General features: G+C 45.7%; 2 protein-coding genes across 3 annotated transcripts in view; one reads left to right on the top strand and one right to left on the bottom strand.

Moving 5' to 3' along the window:
- TAX1BP3 (Tax1 binding protein 3) overlaps positions 1-19405 on the bottom strand; it is a 56739-nt gene extending 37334 nt beyond the window's left edge. The window contains exon 1 of one of the 2 annotated variants that reach the window (XM_033928576.1): positions 19138-19405. In XM_033928576.1, coding sequence (XP_033784467.1) covers positions 19138-19176 — 39 coding nt within the window. In that variant the 5' untranslated portion in view covers positions 19177-19405. The remainder of the gene's footprint in view (positions 1-19137) is intronic. The other variant, XM_033928578.1, reaches the window with a different exon arrangement.
- The window catches only part of SHPK (sedoheptulokinase), an 80806-nt gene continuing 79371 nt past the window's right edge, over positions 19298-20732 (top strand). The window contains 1 exon segment of the mRNA XM_033928575.1: positions 19298-19453. Within this exon segment, the coding sequence (XP_033784466.1) occupies positions 19322-19453 (132 nt within the window). The 5' untranslated portion in view covers positions 19298-19321.

Genomic DNA, 20732 nt, shown 5'->3' with positions numbered 1-20732 from the left:
ACCCCTAGAACGCTAACTCCATGTCCACTATCCAGCCAAGCTAGCATTCCCTCTATCTGGGGAAAAAGACCTCCACCTAAGCCTAACACAAGCACACAAAAACACCAAACTTCACTATTAACTATCATCAACACAACCAGTACCACCAACACAAAATTCACCAAAATAGCTTGCGCATATATGAACATCAGATCCATCAACCCAAAGGCCGAATTAATCAAGGACTGGCTGATCAAAGACAACCTAGGCTGCCTCTTCCTAACCGAAACATGGCTCACCTCTGATTCAGACCCAAGCATTACAGAATTCTGCCCAAAGGGATATAAACTAGAGTTAGTATGTCGAGAAAACAGAAGAGGAGGAGGCCTAGCAATCATAATAAAAAACAATCTCAACATCGATGTCCTAACCAAGCACTCCACCCCTTACCTAGATCTACTAGCCTGCCGAATATCTAACAACTCACTCACTGGTAATCTGAACTGTCTTCTATGCTACATTACACCAGGTAAATGGAACACCTCAAAACAAGAACTTGAAGAATTCATCTTCCAGAACTCTCTCTCCTCCACACATAATTTAATTCTCGGAAACATAAATCTCCACTTAGAAGATCAATCATCCAAACAAGCAGCGGATATACTCTCATATCTCAACTCCCTATCCTACCAAATTCTCAATCCAGAACCCACACACGAAAAAGGTCATCAACTTGACATAGCAGCTTACTCATTTCCAAATCAAAACTCACAAAATATTCACATCTCAAACGGAGCCTGGCACCCTACCCTATGGTCAGACCATTACAAATATTCATTCACTATCAATTGGGCTCAAAATAACAATAAACCCATCCCAAAGAAATCACACATCAAGATCAGACAGAAAATCGAACCTACCACATTTGGAACACAGTAGACCCCGAAATAGACTCCAACAACCCCAAAGACTTCATAAACAGTTGGCGGACCCTCAGTGAATCTACACTAAATGAACTAGCTCCAATAAAAAACAAAAACAAAATAGACAGACCATCCAACAAATGGTTTGACGACGAACTCTTACACCTAAAAAGGAAATGTAGACAATTAGAAAGGACATGGAAAAAACAGAAACACAATCACACCAAAGACGAATGGAAAATCCAAATCAAACAATACAACACCAAACTGAAGGAAAAACGAAAAAATTACTACTCCAAACTCATAGGCACAGAAAAACCAGACACAAGAAAACTCTTTGACATTGTAAGAAATCTCACTGATACCAAACCATTCCTCGCCACCCAGGGAAACCAAACTCCAACAGCCACCCAATTAGCGGACTTTTTCAAACACAAAATCATCACAACCAGATCCACTTTCAACAATTCACGAACCAACATAGAAGAAATTCGAATCAATCCTATAATAGATGAAGCAATCTCAGCAGACAGGATCTGGACAAATTCCCAATGATACAATGGTCAGACTTGGACAGGCTTTACAAAAAATACAGCAAATCCTCATGTGAATTGAACAACTGTCCCCCATACTTACTAGCCACAGCTTCCACCAAATTTAAAGCTAGCCTCACACTATGGCTACAAAATACACTAAAGGAAGGTCATTTCCCACCGGAATTAGGAGAAATCATAATTACTCCCATCCTGAAAGATCCCAAAGGTCCTATAGACAATCCTGCAAACTATAGACCAATCGCCTCTATCCCATTATACATCAAACTAACAAAAGGTCTTGTCGCACAACATCTTTCCAACTACCTTGAGGACCATCACATATTGCATCCATCACAATCTGGCTTCAGAACTACCATAGCACAGAAACTCTACTGGTATCACTATTAGACACAGCCCGACAACACCTCAGCAAAGGAAACAAGCTGCTTCTCATTCAACTCGATCTCTCTGCTGCATTTGACCTGGTAGACCATCCCACACTACTCCAGATATTAGACGCAATAGGAATCTCAGGTAATGTTCTCAACTGGTTCCAAGGCTTCCTTGAAACTCGAACATACAGAGTCGAGTCAAAAGAGCACCTATCCGACCCATGGTCAAACCCATGTGGAGTACCACAAGGATCACCATTATCACCCATACTATTCAACCTCTTCATAGCCTCCCTAGGCACAACCCTAGACACCCTAAACACAATATCTTTCAGCTACGCGGATGATATAACTATCCTACTCCCCTTTAACATTCAAGACCCCTTACCGACAAACCACCTGAAAACAATAATGGAAACGGTAGAAAAATGGATGTCAAGTCATAAACTAAAATTGAACTCGGACAAAACTAAATTCCTACTACTAGAGAAGGAAAAAAACCCATCTCTCACAGAATTGGAACTAAACTCAAACAGGTACCCAATGCAAAGCACACTTAAGATCCTGGGAATACAACTAGATAGAAATTGCACAATGCAGACTCAAATCCACAAAATCGTCCAAAGAGCATTCTTCACAATGCGTAACCTAAGAAAAATTAGAAAATACTTCAACAAAGATCAATACAAGATATTAGTACAATCCCTAGTACTAAGTATAGTAGATTACTGCAACAGTCTCTACCTATCAATGCCCAACTACATGACAAAACAACTACAAACTGTCCAGAACACGGCCCTCAGACTCATCTACTCCCTCGGCAAATATGATCACATCACCAATGCATACCTAGACTCACACTGGCTACCAATAAAAGCAAGATCCCAGTTCAAATTCTACTGTCTACTGTACAAAGTAACACACGGAACAGCACCCAGTTACCTAAACAACAGACTATACCGTAACCTCTCACACAGATCAAGGAGAACTAAGAACCTATTTCATTTTACCCCCTCTCAACGGTACACGACGCAAGAAACTGTACGACAGCCTCTTGGTGACCACAGGCAGCAAAATTTGACACTACCATCTCCAATCTACTGATCAATCAACAGACATTAAAATATTCCGAAAGGAAATCAAAACTCATCTCTTCAAAAAACACTTCCCATGCATCATAACCTCACTACAGCACTAGAAAATACTCTCATGAACATCACCAACACCACCACAACAACACCTCAACATTGTACAACCCACAACTATATCCCAACTGTATAATTTCTATTCATCACAATAACCTATTATAAATCTACTCTTTGTTTTTTCTATTCTCCTGGAAATATTCCAGACTAACAATTGTAACATGATACATTCTTGACTCTATGTACTGTAATACTCTGGAAATGTTCCAGTCTTCTAACTTGTAATCCGCTTAGAACCGCAAGGCACAAGCGGAATAGAAATCACTAATGTAATGTAATGTAATGTAATGTTTCCCTTCAATAGGTTGATGAAAAGTTGTAATGGCACTGAGGTGGACTTGAATAGATGTGGATTTGAGGCCAGATTGAGATAAGTGCAGCAGGTAATCGAAAACTGAAGACAGGGAAATAGACAGCGGCTCCTTGTGATGAGTTGCACACTAAGTAGAAAATCTAGTCCATTTCTGGTTGTAGCACTGTCTAATGAACGGTTTCCTGGAAGCCTCTAGAATGTCTTGAACGTATGGAGAGAACTGTAGAGAGGCAGTCAGGTTGAAAGGTACCAAGCTGTTAAGTTCAGAGACAGCTTCAAAGAAAGCGAACAAAATGTTGGGTATCATCAAAAAGGGTATCACGACCAGGACGAAGGAAGTCATTTTGCCGTTATATCGGGCGATGGGCACCCACATCTGGAGTACTGTGTCCAGTACTGGTCGCTGTACCTCAAAAAGGACATGGCGGTACTTGAGGGAGTCCAGGAGAAGAGCGACAAAGTTGATAAAGGGTATGGAAAACTTCTCATATGCTGACAGATTGGAAATGCTGGGGCTATTCTCCCTGGAAAAGCGGAGAGACTTAGGGAGACATGATAGAAACCTTCAAAATCATGAAGGGTATAGAGAAGGTAGACAGGGACAAATTCTTCAGGCTGTGGGGAGCCACAAGCACAAGGGGGCACTCGGAGAAATTGAAAAAGGACAGGTTTAGAACAAATGCTAGGAGGGATTCTTTTTTCATGCAGAGGGTGGTGGACACATGGAACGCGCTCCCGGAGGCTGTAATAGGCCAGAGCACGCTACAGGGGTTCAAGGAAGGTCTAGATAGGTTCCTAAAAGATAAGGGGATTGAGGGGTACAGAAAGAAGTAGAGGTAGGTTATAGGATTAGACAGAAACCACTTCACAGGTCACGGACCTGATGGGCCGCCGTGGGAGCGGGCCGCTGGGCGCGATGGACCTCTGGTCTGACCCAGTGGAGGCAACTTCTTATGTTCTTATGCACGCTGGGATGAAGCAGAGACCCTTGACTCTGTGGAAGCAGCAAGGGAAAAACTGATAGAAGTAGAGGCTCCCTGGTGCTGAGTTGAAGTAGAAGGGAGTACCATGGCTGTCTGGGACACTGAGAAGCTATCAGAATCATGGTGGCACATTCCGTCTTGAGTTTGACAAGAGTCTTGAGAATCAGAGGGAATGGAGGGAACGAATAGAGAAATTGATTCGTCCATTCTAGAAGGTAAGCACCTGCCTCGAGGCGATGAGGAGAGTATATTCTGGAGCAAAACTGAGGCAGCTTGTTGTTGTGGGGAGTCGAGTCCCCCATTGAGCAAACACTTGATGTAGAGACGAGGATTGTGTGTCCATTTGTGAGGTTGTAGAAGACGACTCAATTTGTCCACCAAGCAGTTTTGTTTTCCTTGAATGTAGACAGCTCTGAGGAAGATGTTGTGAAGAACTGCTTACTTCCAAAGTTTCAGAGCTTCTTGACAGAGAGAGGGAGCCCTTGCCCCCCTGCTTGTTGACATAGTACATGGTGACTTGGTTGTCCATGCGAACAAGGACTACATGGTTACGAAGAAGATGTTGAAAAGCTTTGAGAGCACTGAAGATCACTCTGAGTTCCGACAGATTGATGTGAAATTGACGATCGGTGCTGGACTAATGGCTTTGAGTACGAAGACCATCGAGATGAGCGCCCCAAGCGTAGGTTGACGAATCTGTTTTGAGAACCTTCTGATGAGGAGGCTTGTGGAATAGCAAACATCTGGAAAGATTGGAAGAGAGCATCCACCACTGAAGAGACTGTCTCAACGAAGGTGTCACTGCAATGTGTTGAGAGAGTGGATCAGAAGCTTGCTGCCACTGAGACGCCAGAGTTCACTGAAGAATTCTGAGGTGAAGTCTGGCAAAAGGAGTCATGTGAACTGCAGATACCATGTGACCAGGAATAACCATCATTTGTCTTGCCGATATTGACAAGAGGGAAGATACTTGATGACAAAGGTGTATGAGAGTGTCCTGACGTGATTGAGGCAGGAATGCTCTGAGTTGAACAGTGTCCAGGACGGCTCCAATAAACTGTAGAGTTTGGGAGGAATGTAGCTGAGATTTTGGAAAATTGATTTCGAACCCCAGACTTTGAAGAAATGTAATAGTCCATCGGGTCGCTACAATAACCTCCTGTTAAGACAACGCTTTGATGAACCAGTCTAGGTATGGAAACACCTGAAGACCCTGCGTCCGCAGGGCTGCGGCTACCACAACGAGGCATTTCATGAAGACCATGGGGGATGAGGCGAATCCGAAAGGAAGAACTCGGTATTGAGATGGAGAATCCCCATCCAAAATCTCAGGAATCTGAGAGAGGCTGGATGAATTGGAATATGAGTGTAAGCCTCTTTGAGATCCAGAGAGCATAACCAATCCCCTTGATCCATCAGGGGGTACAACGTGGGAAGAGAAAGCATCCAAAATTTTTCTTTGACAAGAAATTTGTTGAGGGCTCTGAGATCCAGAATAGGTCGCAAGTCCCTGGTCTTCTTTGGGACTAGAAAATAATAGGAATAAAATCTTGTGACCCTTTGATTCAAGGGATCCTCCTTGACAGCTCGAAGGTGAAGAAGGGCCTTAGCCTCCTGAAGAAGGGGAAGTTGCGACAGACTGGAAGGAACCTCTCTTGGAGGGAGATCTGAAGGCACTTGAAGGAATTGAAGTAACTCTCCAAAATGATGGTGAGAACCCAGAGGTCTGATGTAATCTGCTCCCACTGTTGGTAAAAGTGATGGAGCCAACCTCCTATGGGAAGAAGAGAAGTCTGATGGATGGAGGTGGACGGGATGCTCAGATCTAGATTGTCAAAAGGACTGAGCCAACTTAGCTGCAGCAGGGATCTGAGGTTTTTGTTGACACTATTGCTACTGTTGTCTTCTAGGCGGAGGCCTGGAGAAAGCCGGAGTCGACTTCTGAGGGTAACGTCGTGGAGGTGGCTTATAAGCTGGAGTTTTAGCCTTTGGCCGTACCAAAGAGGCACATGACCGCACATGCTCAGAGAGACACTTGGTAGCAGCTTGATGGACTCGTCAAAAAGCTCATTACCCTAGCAGGGTAGATTAGCTAGATGATCCTGTAGATTAGGATCCATATCCACAATACATAACCAAGCTAAACGGCGCATGGCTACAGCAAAGTCAGTAACCCTAGATGACATCTCAAAGGTATCATAAGTAGCTTGGAGCATGTAATGACATATTTGTGAAAACATCTGCTGAAGTTGTTTAAATGCAGGTAGACGATCCACTGACAAGTCAGGAAAAAAGTTGGGCATAAGTTTAATGCCATACTTGAAATAAGAGGTAAAGATGAAGTTGTAATTGAGGATTCTATTCGCCATCATAGAATTTTGATAAAGGCAACAGCCAAATTTATCCATACGGTGACAAAATCTCCAAATCCAACAATCAGAGTAGCACATTATTTAACATCTGGCGTTCCTTAACCTCCAAAAATGACTCCATACTTCCCTCCTCACCCCTCAGCCGATTCTCTAGCAAAGTTCTTCAACGATAATGGTCTCCACCTTGAGGCGCTCCTTCCCACCTGCAATCTCCTACAAATCTCTGATTCCATTTGACCCCAACCCTATCCCAACAGGACTCCTACCCTTATCCCAGCAGATAGATCCTGGTCTTCCTTCGAACTTGTTTCCGAATCCCTGATCTATAATCTCTGCCTCAAATTGAAATCCTGCAACTGTACCTTGGATCCTTTCCCCTCCTACCTCTACAAGAACACTCCCCCTCAGGCCATCTCATCTCTTACCATTCTCATAAACTCCGCCCTCCATTCGGGTCTCTTCTCCCCAGAAATAAGCCATATTTCCTTAACCCCCACTACTGAAAAAACTGAGCTTGACCCCTCTACAACCATCCAGCTACCGTACAATAGCTAACATTCCCCTTCTTACCAAGATGCTAGAGTCCATCATATCCACTCAACTATCTTCCTACCTTGAGAAATTCACCATTCTTCAACCCTACCAATACGGCTTCCATCCCAATTTCAGCACCGAATCCCTTCTGACCTCCTTAATCTCAAAAGTTCAATATCTCCATTCTCGCAACAAGTTCGCCGTCCTTCTTCAATTCGACCTCTCTGCAGCTTTTGATGTCGTCATCATGATATTCTAATTTACCACTCACCGAGATAGGCATAACCTCCACAGTCCTTGACTGGTTCTCGAAGTTCTTACGCTCCCGCACCTACATAGTCAACATGAAGGCACTTCTTCCTCCCCCTGGAACCCGATCTGTGAGTCCCGCAAGGCTCACCTCTCTCTCCTATCCTCTTCAACATTTATATGTCCTCCCTTAAACTCCTCCATCTCTCCCCTCTTGAAACACTCTACACTTACGCAGACAACATCTTTGTCCTCCTCAAGACCGACCGGAACCTCACCAACCTCTCGGCGAACATATCCTCATGTATATCGAACCTTCAATCCTGGGCCCACACTGTACAGATGAAACTGAACGAATCTAAAACAAAACTTCTCTGGCTCGGCCCAAAATTGGACCAACTGCCCACCTCCATCCCTCTGCCCTCTGGCCCCACTCTGCATCTTGAATATTCTAGTAAAGTTCTGGGAGTCATCAATGACTCTACATTTCCTTCAATGACCACCTCAACTCCCAAGTAAAAAAATGTTTCTTCATCCTTCACATGCTGAGAAAAGTGAGATCCTGTTTCCATCAAAAACACTTTGCTGTCCTTGTCCAATCCACCATCCTTTCCAGACTGGACTACTGCAACTCTATCTACCTTAGCCTAACAAAGAAAAACCTTCAAAGACTCCAGCGGATTCAGAATACCGTTGCTAAGCTTATCTTCGCAAAAAGCAAATTCGACCATGTCTCACCGCTTTTATCCAAGCTCCACTGGCTTCCGATTATCTCCAGAGTCCACTTCAAATGTGCCTGCCTCACTTTCAAGATCCTACACGGTATCCTTCCTCCCTTCATTCCTCTTTCTTGGAACTCCTCTAACCCCAATTCTGCCAGATCCACCCAAAAACTGAAACTTTCCTTTCCCTCTCTAAAAGGCGTTTCACTTGTAGGAAAACTAGGTTCTTCTCTCCCTTTCAGAATCACTCAGCTCTGGAACAACCTTACCTCCCCTCTTAGGAATCTGAGCTCCCTCCAACTCTTCCGTAAACATCTGAAAACTTGGTTATTCTCAAAAATGTAACTCCTCCTCCCTCTCTGGTTATACTAGTCCTCTAAATTTTCTCTTCATTTTGCCTCTTCCCTCCACTGGAGTTCCTTTCTACCCTAACTCTTGTTAACCGTGTCGAGCTTTACGAATGTAGAGATAATACAGTATAGAAACCTAAGGTTTAGATTAGATTAGATAGTGCGGCCCTCCCTGCAAGGAGGGACCGTCGCATAAACCCTGGAGGGATTAGATTTTTTAAGAGAAGACTCCAGGATTCTTTTGGCGGATGGGATAGCTCCATTTCAGCCAAATACTCAGGGATATACTTAGACTCAGACTGAAGATCAAGTTGAAGAGCCGTACTCATATCAAAAATGAATCTTGAGAAAGATGTTGATTTGGAGACTGAGGACTCCTCATAAGGTGAAGAGAAGTGAGTCCGAGGCACCGCTGAGTAAGATGGAGAAGCTTCTCTGGAGTATTGAGAAGGCATGTCAGTATCTAATGTAAGAGTCACAGAAGAAGCATTCCTTTTCTAACTAAAATCATTGAGAACCATGTAGGTAAACCACTTACAATTTACATCGAGCAGCATTCGTGCCTCCATCCATCCCAATTCGAATTCCGTCAACTGGTGAGTCTGACCTCGGTACCGGGAAAGATGGTAGAGGCACTGATAAAGGACCGCATCATTGATCACCTTGACGGACACAATCTGCTGAGGACCAGCCAGCACGACTTCAGCAAGGGAAGATCTTGCTTGACGAACTTGCTGCACTTCTTCGAAGGAGTCAACAGGCAAATAGACAAGGGCCAGCTGATCGACATTGTATATCTGGATTTTCAGAAGGCGTTTGACAAGGTCCCACATGAGCGACTACTTCGAAAAATTGTGAGCTATGGAATCGAGGGTGAAATACTCATGTGGAAAAAAAATGGTTGGCGGATAGGAAACAGAGAGTGGGGGGTAAATGGACAATATTTGGATTGGAAAAGCGTCATGAGTGGAGTGCTGCATGGTTCGGTGCTTGGACCCATGCTCTTCAATATATTTATAAACGACCTGGAAATTGGTACGACAAGCGAGGTGATTAAATTTGCGGAAGATTCAAAGCTATTCAGAGTAGTAAAGATGCAGAAGAATTGCGAAGACCTGTAACGGGACATAAACATGCTTGAGAAATGGGCCGCGACATGGCAAATGAGGTTTAACGTGGATAAGTGTAAGGTGATGCATGTCAGTAACAAAAATCTTATACACGAATACAGGATGTCTGGTGCAGTACTCAGAGAGACCCCCCCCCCAGGAAACAGACTTGGGAGTACTGGTCGACAAGTTGATGAAGCTGTCCGTGCAATGTGTGGCGACGGCAAAAAAGGACAAACAGAATGCTAGGAATGATTAAAGGGATCACGAACAGATTAGAGAAGGTTATCGTGCCGCTTGTACCAGGTCCATGGTACACCCCCACCTGGAATACTGCGTCCAGCACTGGTCGCCGTACATGATGGAGGACACGGTATTACTCGAAAGGGTCCAGAGAAGCGCGACTAAAATGGTTAAGGGGCTGGAGGAGTTGCCGTATTGCAAGAGGTTAGAGAACTAGGCCTCTTCTCCCTTGAAGAGAGGAGACAGAGGGGACATGATTGAAACATTCAAGATAATGAAGGGAACAGACTTAGTAAAGACAGGTTGTTCACCTTCTCCAAGGTAGGGAGAACAGAGGGCACTCTCTAAAGTTAAAGGGGATAGATTCCGTTCAAACGTAAGGAAGTTCTTCACCCAGAGAGTGGTGGAAAACTGGAATGCTCTCCTGGAGGCTGTAATAGGGGAAAACACCCTCCAGGATTCAAGACAAAGTTAGACAAGTTCCTGCTGAACCGGAATGTACGCAGGTAGGGCTGGTCTCAGTTAGGGCATTTGTCTTTGACCTAGGGGCCGCCGCGAGAGCAGACTGCTGGGCACAATGGACCACTGGTCTGACCCAGCAGCGGCAATTCTTATGTTCTTAACACAGCACTTTAAACACAATTCAAACACATTTAACACATCCCCACTTTAAACACAAAAATACATCCTCATTTTAAACACAAAAACCAAACCGCAGCAATTAAGTAGTTTTGTTTGTGTTTATTGTTGGTAGCATTGTTATATATTTGTTGGTTGTATTGTAATATGTTTATTGTACTATGTTGTTTTGTTATCTTATTGCAATTATGTATTGAATGTAAAGATTGTAATTTGTTATTTCTTATTTGAATGTTTTATTGTACTCCGCATAGAATTGCAGGATATGCGGAATATAAAATTTTTTAAACAAAATAAATACAGTCAAACCTCGGTTTGCGAGTAACCCTGTTTGCGAGTGTTTTGCAAGACGAGCAAAACACTCAGCAAACTTTTGACTCGCAAACAGAGTGTTGACTCGTATTTGCAAGCACCCCCCCGATAACCGGCAACGCTTCCCCCACGCTCGCAAAGGCCCCCTCGCTCCAACCGCCCCCCCCCCACCGCGCGAACCGGCCCCCCCCGCCAGTACTAACTTTAATTTACCCACCTCCCCGTCTAGCACCAGCATCGGCACCCGGCACGCAGGCACTAGCTCGTGTGCCTAGAAGATCTTCTGGCTTCCTGCTTCGGGTCATAGACAAAGCGTGCCTTTGTCCCGGTGCGCTTTTGACCTGACACCTCCGGCTTCTGCCTGCCTCCCTGCCTTGAGCATGCATCTGCGCATGCTCAAGGACTTCTATTCTCCCACTCACCGAGAATCTCGGCGAGAGGGAGAATTAGAAGTCCTTGAGCATGCGCAGATGCATGCTCAAGGCAGGCAGGCAGAAACCGGAGGTGTCAGGTCAAAAGCGTGCCGGGACAAAGGCGCGCTTTGTCTATGACCCGAAGCAGGAAGCCGGGGGGGGGAGCGATGCCGGTTATCGGGGGGGGGAACGCATCAAAGCGAGTTCCACTATTTTCCTATGGGGAAACTCGCTTTGATAAACAAGCATTTTTGATTACGAGCATGCTCCTGGAACGGATTATGCTCGTAATCCAAGGTACCACTGTAAATACTCAGTACAGGACGTCAGGCAAAATTCCTTCAATTTGACACTTCTGCTGCCTTTGATTCCATAGACAACCACCTACTACTTGGACGATCAAAAAGCCTGATCATCCAAGTATCCATAACCAAAGCTGGTTTTAGACATATCTAAAACCAGCTTAGGCCTTTCCCTTGCTTTTAAACGTATAGAGCGAAAAGAGGCGTTTTTAGTGGAGGGGAAAGTGCGGGAGGTAGGCCTACCTACACTTAGTCGTATACCACGTATAACCAAACCTTTTGAAAGGTTGCTTCTCACACCCCAAGACCACTTCCCCATGCTTCTCATCCACGTCGGAACGAACGACACTGCCAGGAACACCCCGGAGAATATACCCATAGACTTTGGAGCCCTGGGTGAGAAGCTGAGGCAGACGGGAGCACAGGTGGTCTTCTCATCGATCCTCCCAGTTAGAGGCAAGGAAAGAGCCAGAGACGAGCGTATCCAGAGGACCAACGCGTGGCTACACGGATGGTGCAGGGAGATGAACTTCGGATTCCTGAACCATGGAGAGGCACTGCAGGGACTTCAGGGTCCAGACGGACTCCATCTAACCAGCAGGGGTAAGAACGTCTTCGGACACCAACTAGCCCGTCTGCTTCGCAGGGCTTTAAACTAGATAAGTTGGGGGAGGGTACCAGTGCAGTAGGTAATTATCCTGAGGAGGAGAGTCACAGCTCCACTTCTGAGTCCGAGGTAAGTGCTCACATTGCAAACAATACATTTGGGGCAACACTAACTCAGATGGGAAACTCCCCACAGGGTCCTAGCAATCACAAGGTATGGAGGACTATGTATGTTAATGCACACAGTTTAGGCAATAAATAATAATAAATGCTGACCTAGATGTGGTGGCGATTTCCAAAACTTGGTTCATGGACTCTCATGGGTGGGATATGGCTATACCGGGTTACAACTTAGTTCGTCAGGATAGAGAGGGCAAGTTAGGGGGAGGGATAGCACTATACACTAGAGATGACATTAAAACTACGAGAATCACAGACATCATATATACCGGGGAATCCCTCTGGGTAAGCCTAGCCAGAGGCAACAAAAAATGCCTGTATCTTGGTGTAATATACAGACCTCCCAGACAGCGGGAAAACAAAGACATAGAGAATATCACTTTAAGGGGGGACACTGTACTGCTAGGGGACTTCAACATGCCCGATGCAGATTGGAACACATTCTCAGCGACAACCAGCAGCAGCAGAAGGCTATTATCCGCCATTAAAGGAGCACAACTCAAACAACTGGTATTGGAGCCCACCAGGGCCCAGGCGATATTGGACCTGGTACTCACCAACGGAGAAAGCGTTTCGGAGGTCTTGGTAGGCGGTAAGTTAGCCTCCAGCGACCACAATATGGTATGGTTCAAACTCAACTTTCGTGGCGCTGACTTCAAACGCATGGGAGATTTCTTCCATCAGGCACTGCAAAACCAAGCTGTGGCCGATAATATGGAGGCTATGTGGTCAACCTTGAAATCTACCCTACACGTAGCAAAAAACCCCTACATAAAATCAGCAAGCAAATGGTGAAGAAACAATAGACCCCAATGGTTCACCGCAGAGATCTCAGACCTCGTTAAAGAAAAGAAACAAGCATTCATTTCCTACATTCGGAGACAAGGCAGGCTAAATTAGAATACAAGGCCAAGTCTACAGTGGTGAAAGTGGCAGTCAGAGAGGCCAAGCATCGAGTTGAAGTATACCTTGCAAGGAACATTAAGAAGGGGGACAAATCCTTTTTTAGGTATATTAGTGACAGAAAAAGAAACACTGATGGGATAGTGTGCCTTAGGAAACCAGACGGGAATTATGTAGAATCAGATTCAGACAAAGCCGAACTACTAAATGAATACTTCTGCTCGGTCTTCACTTGCGAGGCACCGGGGTCCGGTCCACAGATGCAGGCAAAACAAAGTTCAGAAGACCCGTTTCGGAATTTTGAGTTTAACCAGGGAGATGTCTATGACGAATTATCAAGACTCAAGGTGAACAAAGCCATGGGCCCGGACAATCTACATCCCAGAGTGCTCAGTGAGCTCAGAAACGTCCTAGCAGAATCGTTATCTGTACTCTTCAATCTCTCCCTGAGTATGGGAAGAGTCCCCTTGGACTGGAAAACAGCTAATGTCGTTCCTCTGCACAAAAAGGGTTGCATGACGGAGGCTGTGAAATATAGACCGGTGAATCTCACATCGATAGTGTGTAAACTCATGGAAACACTAATCAAATGCAAGTTAGACACGATCCTGGACGAGAAGAATCTACGCGATCCCCACCAACATGGGTTTACCAAGGGTAGGTCCTGCCAATCGAACCTCATCATCTTATTTGACTGGGTAACAAGAAAACTGGATCTGGGAGAGTCCCTGGATGTTGTGTATTTGGACTTCAGCAAAGCTTTTGATAGCATCCCCCACCGCAGGTTATTGAGCAAAATGAAATCGATGGGATTAGGTGAAACACTAACCGCATGGGTCAACGATTGGCTGAGTGGTAGACTTCAGAGGGTGGTAGTTAATGGTACCCTCTCTAAAACGTCGGAGGTGACCAGTGGTGTGCCGCAGGGCTCGGTCTTGGGCCGATCCTTTTCAACATATTCATAAGAGACATGACTCAGGGGCTTCAAGGTAAAATAACTTTATTCGCCGATGATGCCAAACTATGTAACATTGTAAGTAACACCAATTTGTCCGACAGCATGACGCTAGACCTGCTTTTATTGGAACATTTGTCCTCGACCTGGCAGCTTAGCTTCAACGCTAAAAAATGCAAGGTCATACACCTTGGGAACAATAATCCATGCAGAACGTACACATTGAATGGAGAAACCTTGGCAAGGACTGCAGCAGAACGAGATTTGGGAGTAATCATTAGTGAAGACATGAAAACTGCCAATCATGTGGAGGCTTCATCCAAGGCTAGGCAAATGCCGTCATAATGCCATTGTACAGAACCATGGTGAGGCCTCATCTGGAGTACTGCGTACAATTCTGGAGGCCACATTACCGTAAGGATGTGCTGAGGGTTGAGTCGGTTCAGCGAATGGCCACTAGGATGGTCTCGGGACTCAAGGATCTATCGTACGAAGAAAGGCTAAACAAATTGCGGCTATACTCTCTCGAAGAACGTGGGGGAGGGGAGACATGATTGAGACGTTTAAGTATATCACTGGTCGTATTGAGGTAGAAGATGATATTTTCTTTCTTAGAGGACCCTAGGCCACAAGAGGGCACCTGCTGAAAATAAAGGGCGGGAAGTTTCATGGCGACACCAGGAAGTACTTCTTCACCGAAAGAGTGGTTGACAATTGGAATGAGCTTCCAGCACAGGTGATCGAGGCCAGTAGTGTGCCAGATTTTAAGAACAATTGGGATGCTCATGTCGGATCTCTAAGAGGGAATGGGACATCAGAGTGCGATCTATCAAAGGGTAGCTAGGAGGGTGGGTGGGTCAATTGAGTGGGCAGACTTGATGGGCCTTGGCCCTTTTCTGCTGTCACTTTTCTATGTTTCTTAGTCGGCACTTATATGTTTTGACTTAGACCAAGTCAAAACAGGTATAAGTGCCAAAAAAGGGGCCACTGAGCTGATCACGCTGCCACAATGAGTTTAGCGGCCCCGGCAACCTGCCTACCACCACCAATTGCGGCAGGAGAGATGGCTCATCTCGCCTGCTGCGAGAGCGATACCACCAAGTGCCGCCAAACGCGGCACTTGGGATCTCTATCGTGGCAAGAGAAATGAGCCATCTCTCCTGCCGCGATCCACCCCTCCCCCCGATCAGATTGGGCAGAAGGGAGCCCAAGACCTCCTGGCCCGGTGACTACCCACCTACCCGACAACGATCGAGGCAGGAGAGTCCAAGCACTCCTGCCCCGGCGACTACTCACCCACCCAACAACGAACAGGGCAGGAGGAAGCCCAAGCTCTTCTGCCCCGGCAACTACCCACCCGCCCGACAATGATCAGGGCAGGACTACCCACCCGCCCGACAATGATCAGGGCAGGAGGGAGCCCAAGCCCTCCTGCCCCAGCAAAACCCCTTACCCCCACTAAGATACGGGCAGGAGGGATCCCAGACCCCCTTGCCCTTGGCCCCCCCCTCGATTACTCCTTCTCCCCGATCGGCCCCCCACCCACCGACCCCACCTTCTGGGTTAGGCCCATGTGCCTAAGGCCCCTGGACCAATTCCAGTTGGCCCAGGCGACTCAGCCCCACCTGTGGTTGGGGCTTGAGGCGCCTGGCCTGGGATCCCTCCTGCCCGTATCTTAGTGGGGGTGGGGGGTTTCGCCGGGGCAGGAGGGCTTGGGCTCCCTCCTGCCCGATCCGATCAGGGGGGAGGAGTGGATCGCGGCAGGAGAGATGAGCCATCTCTCCTGCCACGATCGTTGCTGGGGGGGGGGGGGTATGTGTGTGGATTCTGTAACTGGTGTTGTTTTTGACAGATACCAATTACAGAATCCAGCTTTAAGGCGAAGGACTGGCTCCTCCTTTGCTTAAAAGGCCTGGCTTTGGGCGTTTCGGACTTAGGCTTTTTTTTGGTTTATTATATGTCTTAAGTGTAGACATAGTGGTGGTCTGGGTGTTTAAACAGCTGAACATAGAGGCAGGCCATTATCAAAAAAAACCAACAACCTCCTTTTGGATGTTTTTTTTGAGAATGGACATTTTCCATGCTTCTACTTTCAACGTTTAGGGCCTTAGACCAAAAGGGGACTTAGACCTTTTTTTTCTATTATGCCCCTCCACGTATGTAAATTTCATAAACCGTTTAGGTTTAAACGGTATATAAATTTTTTAAATAAATAAATCTTATAGTGTTTTTTTTTCTGGAAGTATGTTTTCATTTGCTTATCTAATTCTTTGAAGATACTTTTTTCCCCTCTTATTTTGTTTCTTTCTTTCTCTTATTGTACTGTAAAGGATTATTTTAGAGATTTAAGGCATTTCTTCTTGTCTTATGAATCAGAGCAAATATGATATCTTGCAGCTAGACAGTATATAATGGATTTTTTTTGTACATGTGGAATGGAAACCAGAGCTATGAAGGTCACTGCTTCTATCAGTTGATTTTTTTACATTCCTGCTGCTTGTAAGTGAGACTTATCTAAAAAGCTGATACTTTTCACTGAATAGTCCATTTTGAGCTAGATTGTGGGATGGGATGCATTGAAGGAGTTGAAATGTTTCCTTCCTCCTTCAGTACAAATTTTGAATATATAGTCTATGTATTTTTAATATATGAAAGGTTTATTGTGTTAGGAGAAAAGATTCCTAAATTGGCGTAGATTCCTAGTTGGCGTAGTATGTTGCTATTCTAGTACCTATAGAGGTTTCCAAAATAGGTAAAGAGAGATTATGTCTTTACCTTGATAATATATTTTCCAGTAGAAAGGTGTGTCATTCTAGACAAGCGGGTTCTCTCTCCATGGCTGCGGGCCATATGCAGAAGGAATTCACTCTAGATTTTTTTCTGTGGCCCTCCTACTTCACCTGCAGTTAGTACCCAAGCATTGAAGAGCTGCATCAACAGTATCTGAAGTAAGGACAAAATGGGAAATTTTCCCAAGCAAATCAACTGTTCTGCTCGAACATAATAACACTTGAACACTGAACAAACAAGTAACAGTCAACAGAAGCATCAAAGGAGCTCAGGTAGTACCTCTGTAGATGCTAAACCATATTATACAGTATTCTTCAGGACTCAAAGAGCTGACTGGCATCCAAGATACAACTTGGAGAAGCATAAACAGAATGAGACAGTAGGCAGGTGCAGAAAGAACAGGGTGGGAGTCTAGAATGGCACACCTATCTACAGCAAAAGATATTATCAAGGTAAGGACATAATCTCTTTTTCCAGTGTAATAGGTGTGTCATTTCAGAGAGTCCCCCTGCTCTGAGATCAAGAGATTAATATCAGGATGCCAAGGAAACACTGAAGATTGTGCTCTCACGCCACACGTAAGGGAGGAGGAAGTAGAAGGAGCCAATTGAGTTAATAAATCCAACTCATGCAGATATTCTGAAATAAAATCAAGCAAGGCTGCATACTTAAATAAACAGAGAACTGTGGGATCGTCCCCTGGTTCAAGCACCAAAGCATGATCTAAAGAGCCTGCATATATTCCTGGGTACCCTCCCACCTGAGGAGCATTCCCCGTAAATAAGGTATCAGCAAAATGATCATCATCATCCATATTTCTGGGACAGAGGTCTCCCAAGTCCTGGACAGTGACAGACAGATGCCACATGGGGATGAATGTAGGGGTACTGCGTAGGAGAAGTCCAGCTCTCATGAAAGCCTTTCCATAAAGTTTTCAGAAAGTCCGAGAAGGCATCCTGACTAGGGAGCGCTGAGTCACCCCGAGATGATTCTACATTGCGTTTCTTGTACTGTGGGGCGTCCTTACGTGCGGTATGGTCACTATTCGTAGACCCCAAAACTAGAAATGACTGCCCGATTTGTCACCTTAGCATGCAGAGGAGAGGTTAAATTGGCTGCTCCCACCTCTCTGGTTCGCACAACACATGGACGCTCCCAAGGCACACATTTTGCACAAGTATTTGGGGTAGCACAGCCCAAGGACTCTATCCCAACCAGTTCCGAGGCAAAAACTGAAGTTTTGGAAGTGCACAGAACTTTTGAAAAAAAAAGATTATTAAAAATCCAAGGTGGCCACCGTCAAGAAATTCACACCTAAAATCACTACTTAAATTAACTAACCAAAGTGCAAAAACAGTGATTTGGGGATTTTTGAGGGGCTGGAATTAAGGTGAAAGCTCCGAGCACTGAAAACACAGAATAAAATTTTTAAAAAACCACGGAGAGAACAGAAACACTCCTTTGGGCTTGCGTGCAAAAGGGAAATCTAAAGTAGGAGGAACAGAAAAAAATCCAGAGTGGATTCCTTCTGCTTATGGCTGGCGGCTTCTCTAGAATGACACACCTATTGCATTCCTGAAGCTTAAATAGTTGTAGGATAGGCTGGATTCAGTTCGTGCTGTGTATTCATGGTGCAGAGAAGTTGAGGGATGGTACTGTATGATTGCACATCTGTTGTGACAAGGTGTCAGACACTCTCTTCCATTAGTCCAACTATTTTTGAGTGTGTCACTCCCAATGGAAAAGGATACCTCCTTTGTCTATGGAGACAACTAACTCTCACCCCTACTTTTTCCTACCATCTTTCACTAATTCTTTTTGCTATCCTATCAAAACTAGTTCTTTGCAGACTTTTAATTGTAAACTGCCTGGATGGAGCCCATTTTTGGAAACTATCTTAAACACCAACTTGGCCAAAATAACAAAGTATTATCTCTAACTTGGTGGTTGAGCCTTTCATTCAACATCTTCAAAGAGATGCAGCAACCCTCGTGATTCAATGGCGCTAATTTTCCTTCTCCTTAGCTCAGCATTTCCGCAAAGCCAAAAGGCGGCCAATGTGTCACAGGGCCGTGAGGGCGATTACACTCGCAAACAAGCCCCACCGTCTTCCCCTGCCACACTCACCACGACGGCAGTGAGAGGCTGCCCTGGGACGTGAGACATGTCTGGGGCTTCGACGCTCCGGCTCTGGCTTCCCCACCGCAGCCGTCACAGCACCGGCGACGGAAAAAAAGAGGCGCGAACGAGCGCGCGCTCGCTCCGCCCCACCCACTTACGTCCGCGAGCGACCTCGGCGGAAACGACGGTTATGGCGCCGGCGCCTTCTGCTGTGCTTGGCATAGACCTGGGCACCACTTCTGTGAAAGTGGTCCTGCTGCCAGCGGGCTACAGTGAGGTCCGCAGCACCCAGGCCCAGGTGCCAAGTCTCATTGGGCCTCAGGTAAGGGGCGGGGCATGCGCAGCTGCTCCTCTGGACCCCTCATCTCCTCCCACCACCTCATCCTCTCCTCCAACTGCTCTAGCACCAAATTCTGCACATTGACTCTTCCCATCTCTGACCATCACCTGCTAACTAGAGAACGACACAGGGAAAAAATCTGTCCCCGTCACCGGACCACCGTCCTCTTCACCGCCCTGTTCCCGCCATCCCCTTCCCCGCAGCATCCGCCCTTCAGCGGCCCGAGAATTTCCTTCCCTCCCCTTAGCTTCGCGGCATAAAGAAACTTAAGGGATGGAAGGTACGCAGTCACCGATCGTGCACGGCCCCTTCCTTCCCTCCCTCCCTCCCCCTTACCTTCGCGGCCTTTAGAAAAGAATCTGATGCCGGCGAAGCCTGCCTGTGCCACCCTGCGGCGTGTGTGTGGGCGGAAGCTTCTCCTCTGACAATTGTAATTTTATAAACACAAATAATACAGAGCCATGATCAACAAAACCCCTGTCTCCCCCTCCCTTTCACAAATATCCCCTTCACTATTGTGAAAACTGAACAAACCAAATTACTACAGAATGCTACATAGAAAAATCAAGCTAACAGAATACTTTAGTCACACAAGGCAAGAATAATGTTAGGGGAGTGCAACTAGGGCAACTGCCCACTGGTCAGAGAGAGAGAGCCCTAAGCACAGCCTGGCTTTGCAGTCCCCAGTTATGTCAAATACCAGCTCTAGCAGGATACATATTTCAAATCTGAAATGTTCTAATCACAAAATATAAAATAAATTAATTTTTTTCTACCTTTTGTTGTCTGGTAATTTTATTCTTCAAATCACATTGGTCTCAGGCTTTGGTTTTAGGTTCCTTCTGCCTTCATCGTGGCATGGCTGGCTCCTGAAGGTAAAATAGGCGCAAGAGGAGCTGGGGAGAAGATGCCGAGTCTGACAAGGGCACAATTTTTTTTACCACAGGAGTAAGCACTCCCACGAGACGGTAAAAGGTCTTGTCCCCATTCCCGCGGGGTGGTAAACCAGTTGCAAATGTCTCCATGTCCCCTCTTTAAAAGGCTATCCCATGCAGGAAAATTAGGGACTTCCCTCTTCTTCAGGATCACCGAACTCTGGAACAGTTTTACTACCCCACTTCGGAGCCTGACCTCCCTCCAACTCTTCCAAAAACATTTGAAAACTTGGCTTTTCTCTAAAATGCAATGACCCCTCCCTCTTCGATATCCTAAGTCCCTCTAAACTTCTCTTTCTAAGTCCTTCTACATTTCATTGTAGTTC

Source organism: Geotrypetes seraphini, chromosome 19 (genome assembly GCF_902459505.1).
Source record: "Geotrypetes seraphini chromosome 19, aGeoSer1.1, whole genome shotgun sequence".
Taxonomy (NCBI): domain Eukaryota; kingdom Metazoa; phylum Chordata; class Amphibia; order Gymnophiona; family Dermophiidae; genus Geotrypetes; species Geotrypetes seraphini.
Note: the sequence above shows the minus strand (reverse complement) of the source record. Positions and strands in the feature narration are given on the sequence as shown.